The 10,748-nt window shown below is 36.0% G+C and overlaps 1 protein-coding gene across 1 annotated transcript; it reads left to right on the top strand.

Annotated features, from left to right (window-relative positions):
- Window positions 6,511-9,540, top strand: LOC18608821 (protein NRT1/ PTR FAMILY 6.1). Its single transcript, XM_007043700.2, has 5 exons — window positions 6,511-6,671; window positions 7,012-7,262; window positions 7,427-7,644; window positions 7,731-8,311; window positions 8,463-9,540. Exons 2-5 carry the CDS (start codon window positions 7,025-7,027, stop codon window positions 9,334-9,336), a joined length of 1,911 nt encoding a protein of 636 aa, XP_007043762.2. The 5' UTR covers window positions 6,511-6,671; window positions 7,012-7,024; the 3' UTR covers window positions 9,337-9,540.

Raw genomic sequence — 10,748 nt, 5'->3', positions numbered from 1 at the left:
CATCCATTTGTTTCCAAATTTTCACCATACACTTGTCCCACATATCCATAGCTTAGATAAAATTCTCAGACTTATCCAAAGTCTTGGTGGAGTAATTTTTAAAATTTACACTTTTATCCCCGTAAAAGTCAAAAATTATATTTTTGCCCCTAAAACTGAAAAATTGCCCATGGACATATTTTTCATCCCTTATACTCATACATTCTCCAATTTGCCAAATTTGATCTAAATTCTCTCAAAATCTCAAATTTTATCTGTAGATGGAAAAAATTACGATTTTTGCCCCTACACTCCAGAAAACACCAGAATTAAAATTTTTCACTGCCAAACCCTCTAATTAAACTCCAATAAGTTTAATATAATCAATCTTAAGCAAACGAGATTAAAAATTTTCATATTCGTCCTCAGGTGACAAATTACCATTTTGCCCCTATAATACTTAAAGTCCGGATTAACCCCATATCGGACCTCAAACTCTGAATCCTCATTTTAAATCAACCCATGAGTTTTAGTTTTCTCAAATTCATCATCGATTCTCTGTTTAAACTAGTTCAAGACTTATTTGACTGAACCGTACCATTAGGGGCAATACAGTCATTTAACTTATTTTTCAGGGCAATTCAATATACAAACATGCTATCCATAGCATGTGAATGATATATCACAGATAATTTAGGGTCGGGTGTTACATGTTATATGTGTTCCTAGCTTCAAATTCAATTTGTTTTTAGTAAGTCATTTTACCAAGTCAAAAATTAAGTGTGTTTGGTTTACTGATCAAGCTTGTATTATTCAGAACCTACCTTCATGAAAGGTGATTGGGGTAGCTAAAGTTTCTTTTGGATTGTATCTTCTGCAAGGAGGACAAAATGAACAGAACCTGTCAAAGTATAGTTTTGATCAATTTGTTAAGTTTGTAAATAAGTCCACTGTTTTTAATAAACCTGTAAATCAATCTATTGGTCTTAAGTCTGTTTCTGCACCACATAATTTTGACCTTTGGCATTTTAGGCTAGTTCATGCTCTTTTAGAAAGAATAAATGTGATATATAGGACTTGTTTAGATATTCAATGTTCCAATAATTTGGTTTGCAAAATGTGTCCCATGGCTAAACAAAAGAAGTTACCTTTCCCAATTCATATACAATCTACTATTTCTCCTTTTGAAATTGTTCATGTGGACATATGGGGATCATATGAGGTTTCTACAATGTCTAATTATAGATATTTCTTAACTGTAGTGGATGATTTTAGTAAATGTGCATGGCTTTTTCTTCTGAAATGTAAATTTGATGTGCTCAAAATTATCACAAATTTTCACAACTATGTTAAAAATCAATTTGGTACTACCATTAAAGCATCAACATATTCTTGTTGTGGCTAGGGCATTGCTGCTTCAATCCAAAGTTCCACTTCAATTTTGGGGTTATACAGTGTTAGCTGCAGTTCACATAATCAACAAAATGCCCAGTAAGATTCTTGTTAACAAGACTCCTTTTCAGTTGTTGTACAATAAAATGCCTTCATATAGATATTTTCGAGTCTTTGGTAGTCTGTGTTTTGTTTCCACATTATGTCAGAACAGAAAGAAATTTGATTCAAAAGCACATAAATGCATTTTCTTAGGTTATCCTAATGGTGATAAAGGATATAAGGTTTTTGATCTTAAAACTATTAAAGTTCTTATGTCCAAAAATGTGATTTTTCATGAAAATATCTTTATTTTCTAATCATCACAACAGAATTCACAAACACATAACTTTTGTCAAGCACCTTATATGCATGGTTCTTTTCCTTATTTTCCTGTTGTTATACCTACTAATACACATTCTTTTGATTCTGATATATCTAATACTTCATTAAATTCCTCACCACCATGTTTAATTACTCCCATTTCTTTAAATTTAGATCCTTCATCTTCATCTTCATCTTCTTCACAAAATTCAATTGAATCTTATGTTCATGTACTTCCTATAAACCTTAAAATCACTACTACTATTGATCCTCATGTTCCAACTAGGAAAAGTAACGGACCTAGACATTTATTTAAATATTTAGATGCTTACCAAGTTGATTTACCAACTCATTCTAATTTTTTCACTTTGTTAACCTAATTATCTTTTATATTTTAAAATGACAAAAAGAAATGATCAAAATTTCACTTAACTCACAAAGGATTAGAGATCTCATGTTCTCAAACATGTGAAAACAAGCTCTGAAAATGCATTCTGGTCCAAATCTATCGATACATGTTCTTCATGTATCTATACATTTGGATAAGTATCGATAGATCACAACATCTATCGATACAAGTTTTTTTGGCAAAAGTTAAAATTCAAAAGTCAAACTTAATCTATCGATACATTTTCACTTATATCGATAGAATTGAAACATAATGGGGACTGACCTAAAAGTATCGATACATTTCTTAAATGTATCAATATATTTTTAACAAAATGGTCACTGACCTAAAAGTATCGATACATAGTGTCATGTGTCGATACATATTTAAGCAGATTACAAAGATCCCTGCAAGTAAGTTCAAATATATCGATACATGAATAAATGTATCGATACAACTCGGCTAGAATTCAAAACAAAAGTCAATGAATCGATACATTCACATATGTATCGATACAAAATGACTGTTGGAGCATTGGATAAAGAGAAAAACGACTATTTTCACATTAAATGCTTTCCTAACTACCCTTGAAGCTTCAACAGCTATAAATACAAACTTCATCAACATTTATGAAAGTTAGAAGACTTGAAAACACAAGTCAAGAAAGGAGAATCAGCCAAGATACATTCAAAACCTATTGTACTATTTTTAAATACAAAAAGTCTTCTAGTCAAGCATTTATTAGGCTTCCATTCTTTTCTTCAAATACTATACCAAATTCTTCACTCAGCCTTTAAGAGGCACTTTTGCTGTACCTATATTTCTTTCATTGTATCTGCTCAAGTGGTTATACTTTAACCAATAGAAAAGGTAGAGTGGTTGTGCTTTAACCATAAAAAGGCATTGTATTATATGGTTATGCTTGATCCATAAAAGGTATTGTATTGAGCTGTTTGAATGAATAGTGGATTTTAAACTCCTTAGTGAATCTAAGAGAGAAGACGTACGCAAGGAGGCCGAACCTTTATAAAACACCTGTGTTAATTTCTTTACTATTCATTTTACATGAAAATTTAATTCTCTTTCATTAATCTAAAGGCCAATTAGTTCGTTTTCTTTTTAAACTCAGCTTTTGAATTAAAAGAAAAGATTTTGCTCAAAAAGGAAAATATTTTTTTTTTAATTTTGAAAATAGTCCAATTCACCCCCTTCTTGGACCTAATCATATTGAGCTAATCAACCTAACACATTTCTTATCCTATTACCAATTATTTGTCCTCTCATCAGTTATCCCCTACACATAAAGCCTTCATAGTTTCTTTGTCAAATGTTTATGGACCTTCAAACTATCATCAAGCTATCAAACATGACTATTGGAAAGAGGCAATGACTGCTGAATTAAATGCTTTAGAGGATAATGGAATATGGAGTATAGTTCTTTTACCTTCTAATTCTCATGCAATTTATTGTAAATGGGTGTACAAAGTTAAAAAAAGGATTGATCGTAGTGTTGAAAGATACAAAGCTTGTTTGGTTGCCAAAGGATATAATCAAGTTGAAGGGTTTGATTATCAAGAAATGTTTAGCCCCATAGCTAAACAAATAGTAGTAAGAGTCTTGTTGTTATTGGCAACAACAAAGGGTTGGTGTTTATCACAATTAGACATCAACAATGCATTTCTCAATGGTGATTTAGATGAGGAATTTTACATGAGTTTACTTCCTCGTTATAAGATTAAGGAAGAGCATTCATCTGATGTGAGGCTTGTTTGTAAGTTGCATAGATCATTATACAGTTTGAAGCAGGTTTCTTGACAATGGAATGCTAAGTTTACTGTTGTTTTGCTTCAATATAGTTTTACACAATCTCTTTTAGACTATTCTCTATTCACATTGAACAAGGGAAATGCAGGTTTTATTGCTTTACTTGTCTATGTAGATGATATTATCATTGCTGTTAACTCCAATCAATTAATTGCTATAGCTAGGGACTATTTGAGTTTTCATTTTAAGGTGAAAGACCTTAGGGTTGCTTGATTTTCTAAAGGTATTTCCATTTGTCAACGGAAGTATACTTTGGATTTACTTCAAGACCATGGTTTGCTTGGTGCAAAACCAATCACAACACCCATTGATTATAATCATAAGCTTAGTAAAATGCCGGATGAAGAATTGATTCCTGATGCTACAGTTTATAGAGAACTCATTGGCAAACTTTTATATTTGACTTTTATTAGACTTGATATATCATATGCTGTTCAAACACTTGCTCAATTTATGGATAAACCAGGATATATTCAACTTTTGGCAGCATATCGTGTTTTGAAATATTTGAAAAATGCTCCAGGTCAAGGTATTTTACTATAGTCAAAATCAGATTTAAAGCTTTATGCATTCTCTGACAGTGATTGGGCTGGTTGCCCCAACACTTGTAGGTTAGTCACAGGGTTTTGCATTTTTCTTAGTACATCTTTGATTAGTTAGAAGTCAAAGAAACAACTAGTGGTTGCTAGGAATTCTGTTGAACTAGAGTACCGAGCAATGGCTTCTACCTGCTGTGAAGTCTTATGGTTACTATCTTTGTTATCTGATTTTGGACTTTCTCATCCTACTTCTGTGAAGCATTTCAATGATAGTCAATCAGCTATCTATATTTGTAAAATCCTGTACTTTATGAGCGCACCAAACATATTGAGATCGATTGTCATTTCATTAGGGAAAAAGGCAACTTTGGTTTGATGATCCCATTCACGTTTCTTCTATTACTCAGCTTGCATATCTGTTTTCTAAGGCATTGCAACCTCATCTGTTTCTTAGTCTTCTCCTCGTTTGTTTCTTAGTCTTCTCAACAAGATGAATGTGCATGATATCCACAATTCATCTTAAGGGGGAGTATTAAATCATAAAGTAAAAGCTACTGCATAGGTTATTTATATTAATTGTATAGTTTTCATTTACTGTGGTTAGTTGGTTAAGATACCTTTAACACTTGCTTAGTTAGTTAGTTGGTTTGCTTAGTTGTTAGTTAATTGATTTCCTATTAGTCAGTCAAGTGTATATAAATGCCATTGTAATAACTAATCTAGTTAATGAGAATTACAATTTCTCTTCCTTCTTTTGGTTTTCCTCTCGACTTTTCTCAACTTTTCTACATGTTCGAACAAAACAAGTTAGAATATGAACAAGGAGAATGAATAGGAGCAAAAGGTTGATGTATAAATATCACATGGATTGTTAATATGGGTAAAGGCAACGAAGTTAATATCTTATAGATGCTTTTCCAATATGGTAGCATACACCTAAACAACCTCATCCTTAACCTTTTACCATCAACAAATCCAATTTTCACTAAACCTCAAGTTGATTATATTCGCCTTTTAAGAATAAAATGGACAATTACTACTTTTAGTTTAAGAGAATCAATTTTTGTCTTTTTGAAACCTTAATTTAATTATCAAGTATTAGTGAAGCTTAAAATCAATCCTTTCCTCTAATTTCACCATCATCGATCACCTCCCCTTTACATTTTGTTACGGGGTTTAGGTTTTTTGGGTTCTCTCCGGATCTAAGTTCTCCAATTGAGTCCATTTTGAGTTATAGCCAAACAGAAAACCACAAAGAAGATCATCTTTAACCTCTTCCACTTGAGTTTTTAACCGACGACGACTTATTCATGGAGAAGAGTAAAGCTAAGAATAATCCCAAGGAAGCCAAAGATAGCTAGCTCGACGGTTCCAAAAGCGGGAGAGTAAGGAGGCAAGGGAAACAAATTTTAATTAATAAACTTTTGTTTATTGTACATATGGCATAATAATATTATAAAAAGAAGAGGGATGGGGCAGGCGGTATGCATACCTCTCTTCCACGTTTCATCACCAAGTGTTTGCTCTTACCTTTTATAAAAACAGAGTGAGTGGTGAATAATGGAAAGACTAGCAAAGAGCACAAAGTGTAGAAGCTCTGAAGTGATGCTGCCATGACATTGACAAGAACCCCAAAAAAAGGGAGCAAAAGAGGTTTCAAATCTTGAAAACGTTAAAAGCCATGAAAAACATCGTCATTGATTTGCACCTATATTTCGCACTTTCTGTCAAACAAACTTAAAGCCACCATTTCCCGTTGGCACCAAAACTAGTTGCAAGAGACGGATGGTCTCAGGCCTTGACCATATGAATGAAGGCAAAACTATTTAATAACGTGGAGCCGAGCCGACGTCAAGTACAAATCTTTCATTGGCAGCCATTAATGCCGCCTCGCCGCTAACACTATCTAATTGGCTTCTGCTTTTCTCATTCCCATTTATTACATTTCGGCCATTTTCTGATGGGTCATCATAGTTGGTTGGATCTCCCTTATTATTGTGTTTTATATTTTTCCTTTCATTTAATGAGTATTTGAGTTGATTGCACTCACTAACTGTCCCGAGAACATGAATTCTCTTCTCTCTCGCTTTTAAGCTCCCTTAGCTCATACTACTACTTGCTCTTGGGTGATGTGAGAGTGAAGTAGGTGAAAAAGTTGGTCTTGAAACACTGAATTGGAAGTAGAGGTATGTATTGCAACCTGTTCTTGTTTCCCTTTTCGGTCATTTATTGAACTGATCGCTAGAATTTTGAGATCATGCGTTTCACATTCGTTTATATTTTGAACATGGGATGCTTGGTAGACGGTAACCGTCAGATTTTTCTAACTCAAATGGTTTAACAAAATGTTACGAATTTCCTAAACCAATAGAAGCTCAGCTTCTTCCCTAGCTTTTTTGTTTTTAATCAGAAATTGTATGGAAGTAGAAAGTTTGAAGCACACGAATTTAGATGGAAATGGTTTCCAAGCAAATTAAATTTTCTTCTTTGAGGGATGCATAGGCCATGACAGTTCAATTTTTTCAGGGCGTTAAGATATATGGGTACCGCAGAAATCAAGTCGCCTGAAGATCTGCGTGAGACACCAGCTATTTTGGATGGAATTTCAGAGTCTGTTCACAGAAAGAAACTGGGAGTGTTTTTTATTGAGTCTGACAATAGGCGGACGGCTTTTGGGCGTGGTTATACTGGGGGAACAACGCCTGTTAACATCCATTGGAAGCCTATTGCTGATCTCTCAAAGACGGGTGGATGGATTGCCGCCTTCTTTATTTTTGGTAATTGAAGTTTCTCTTCATATGGCATATAGTGTTATGGTTTGCTAAGTTGTAGAGTTGAGTGTTATACTGTTGTATCCGTGAAGTGTTGCACGGGTTTTGGCAAAATTAAAGCTTTTTGGACATGAGAATCTCATGGTGAACCTGACTCTTTATCCATCCAGGAAATGAGATGGCAGAACGAATGGCTTATTTTGGCCTCTCAGTTAACATGGTGGCCTTTATGTTCTATGTTATGCATAGACCCTTTTCAAGTTCTTCAAATGCAGTTAACAATTTCCTTGGAATATCTCAAGCGTCCTCTGTCCTTGGTGGTTTTCTAGCCGACGCTTATCTTGGTCGATATTGGACAATAGCGATTTTCACCACAATCTACCTTGCGGTGAGATATTGTTATGCAACCCATTGTTAATTAATTAACAAATTCCTTCTTCTTTTCATCACTCTTTGGAATCTTGTTTCCTACAGGGTTTGACAGGGATAACTTTATGTGCAACTATGAAAATGTTTGTGCCAAATCAAGATCAGTGCGATCAGCTGTCCCTGGTTTTAGGTAGCTGTGAGCCTGCAAAACCATGGCAGATGCTTTATCTCTATACCGTCCTTTATATAACTGCTTTTGGAGCCGCAGGTATAAGGCCCTGCGTCTCTTCTTTTGGGGCTGATCAGTTTGATGAAAGAAGTAAAGATTACAAGACCCTCCTGGATAGATTTTTCAACTTCTTTTACCTCTCTGTTACTACTGGGGCAATTGTGGCATTCACTTTGGTAGTCTACATTCAGATAGAGCGTGGATGGGGAGCTGCCTTTGGTTCATTAGCCATAGCTATGGGCATATCCAACATGTTATTCTTTGCTGGTACTCCTTTATACAGGCATAGGTTGCCGGGAGGCAGCCCCCTGACGCGAGTTGCTCAGGTCCTGGTTGCTGCATTCAAGAAGCGAAATGTTCCTTTTACTAGAAGCGAGTTCGTAGGCCTTTATGAGCTCCCTGGCAGACACTCTGCTATAAAGGGTAGTGGAAAGATACCTCACACTGATGATTTCAGGTATAGGGGGCTCTTATTCATTCTATTGCCATTTCTCAGTTAGGTAGATAAATTTCAGATCAAATTGATTTATGTTCCTCACAATCAATCACTACTACTCAGTAAGCAGCTTGATTCGTGACTCTGATTACCAAGTTTTGTGGTGTTGCAGGGGCTTGGACAAGGCAGCTCTCCAACTGAAGGAAGATGGAAGCAATCCAAGTCCCTGGAGGCTTTGCACAGTGACTCAAGTAGAGGAAGTGAAGATACTGATAAAACTAATACCTGTACCAGCTTGCACGATAATGCTCAGTGCTGTATTGACAGAATTTTTAACTCTCTCGATACAGCAGGCTTATACTTTGAATACCCACATCGGTAAACTGAAACTCCCAGTAACATGCATGCCTGTATTCCCTGGCCTCAGCATATTTCTTATACTGTGTCTCTATTATTCTGTATTTGTTCCTATATCCCGACGTATCACTGGTCATCCTCATGGTGCCTCTCAGCTTCAGAGAGTAGGCATAGGCCTGTTCATTTCGATCTTATCTGTGGCGTGGGCTGGGGGTTTTGAGAGGTTTCGAAGAGCCTACGCCATAAGTCATGGGTACGAAGTTAGTTTCCTAACTCCTATGCCGGATCTAAGTGCGTACTGGTTGCTGATCCAATACTGCCTGATTGGTATAGCTGAAGTATTTTCCATAGTAGGCCTACTGGAATTCCTTTATGAGGAAGCTCCAGATGCAATGAAGAGTATAGGCTCTGCATATGCTGCTCTAGCAGGTGGCTTGGGTTGTTTCGTTGCCAGTATAATAAACAGTATCATCAAATCTGTAACAAGGAACCCAGAGAATAGGCAGCAGTCGTGGCTATCTCAGAATATAAACACCGGAAAATTCGATTACTTTTACTGGCTGCTTACAGTTCTTTGTGTAATTAATTTCTGCATATTCCTGTACTCAGCGAATAGGTACAAGTACAGGACAGAGCAGGCTTTGGAGGTCAGGGAAACCAAACAGAACATCCCAGCTGAGGATAGCTAAACAGAGGTCAAGTCATTGGCTGCACACATGATAATTTCCCTTTATTTGATAATCCTCCTCTGTAATGTTTTCTAGTTCGATGACGGGGTCGTTTTTGCAATGGAGCAAATGCTCTAAAAACACAAGTTCCACAGTTCTATTCTGCTTCAAGTTTCTGATCCTTATCAATTATATATGATACAGCATGAATGATCTGGTACTTAAGCTATTTCTTCAAAAATTATAATGTCTTAATGATAAAGGAAAATATATACTCGAATTCCTGATCTGATACGCAATGAAAAGTCTCAGAATTAAATACCACGTCGGAACTGATGGCACCATTTGCTTATCTGTAACCAAGGTTGGTTGGATGCATGGGCCTTTCCGGGGTGTCAGCCCGGCGCCAGCTGTGCAGGCTGCTGGCTGATGGCTCATGCTCCCCGCTGTACCGTACCCAGCTTCTCCAACTCTTAAATGATGGTGCCTTACGACCCACCCCGCCACGGCAGTTGGACAAAGTCAAAAGTCTTGTCCAATATCTCAGTCCTATGTTATAAAGACACAGCATTGAAAGATGTTATCGAGGTGGTTGGAGGTCATATTTTCCTTCCAAGTTGCTACTAAATACGCTAAATTGAAGTCCTATACTATCACAAATGCCTTGGATTATTATCAAGGTGGTTGGAGGTCATATTTGCCTTCCAAGTTGCTACTAAATATGCTAAATTGAAGTCCTATACTCTCACAAATGCCTTGGATTGAGTAATCCAAACTTGGGCACAAGTGGGTGAAAAAGCGACCGCTATAGTAGGTCGTATTATGCATATATTTAATGGGTAGACCACTGAGATACTCATCATGGAAATAACAGCTCCCTCAGATTCCAGATGAAATGGGCTGCACAAGTATAGGAGGTAATTCGAAAAGACCACTGAAAATATGAATTTTGGATCTCCTAATCTGATATTATGTTAAACGAACCACCCGACCTGATAGATAACAACTCAACCAGCACATATCTAATTTAACACATTGATTTATATGCACCAAACCTCTGGAAAGAACACATGTAGAATGCTACAAAGTCTTCAAACTATCCTTGTAATTCAATCGGTTTAACAGTAAAGAAAACACGGAGCCCATACCATTGATCTGGTCTGTAAACATCCACTTAGCAACTGGATATTCTGGCATGGAAGGGAAGGGAAGGGAAATTCTTGGAACAATGAAGTTGTATGAACATAATCCTATCTGAGACAGGTATTCAAATTTAAAACTTGCAACAATAATGATTTACAACCACGGAATTAGTAATCTTGTAGCATAGTGCTTAGACATAGAAGAAATAGTTACGTCTTACATCCTATCCTGTGACCAAAAAATATATAGTGCTTATGAACTATATTTTGACATGGCCTGGACTTGCAAAA

The sequence above is a fragment of the Theobroma cacao genome, chromosome 2 (assembly GCF_000208745.1).
Source record: "Theobroma cacao cultivar B97-61/B2 chromosome 2, Criollo_cocoa_genome_V2, whole genome shotgun sequence".
NCBI classification, from domain to species: domain Eukaryota; kingdom Viridiplantae; phylum Streptophyta; class Magnoliopsida; order Malvales; family Malvaceae; genus Theobroma; species Theobroma cacao.
The sequence above is the reverse complement of the archived record's forward strand: the minus strand, read 5'-3'. Positions and strand labels throughout refer to the sequence as shown.

Bases quoted from the DNA above. Each gene is read 5' to 3' on its own strand.
- LOC18608821 (XM_007043700.2), top strand. From the start codon at position 7,025: ATGGGTACCGCAGAAATCAAGTCGCCTGAAGATCTGCGTGAGACACCA. The intron at 7,263-7,426 runs GTAATTGAAGTT...TTATCCATCCAG, and splicing joins TGCCGCCTTCTTTATTTTTG to GAAATGAGATGGCAGAACGA. The intron at 7,645-7,730 runs GTGAGATATTGT...TGTTTCCTACAG, and splicing joins TCACCACAATCTACCTTGCG to GGTTTGACAGGGATAACTTT.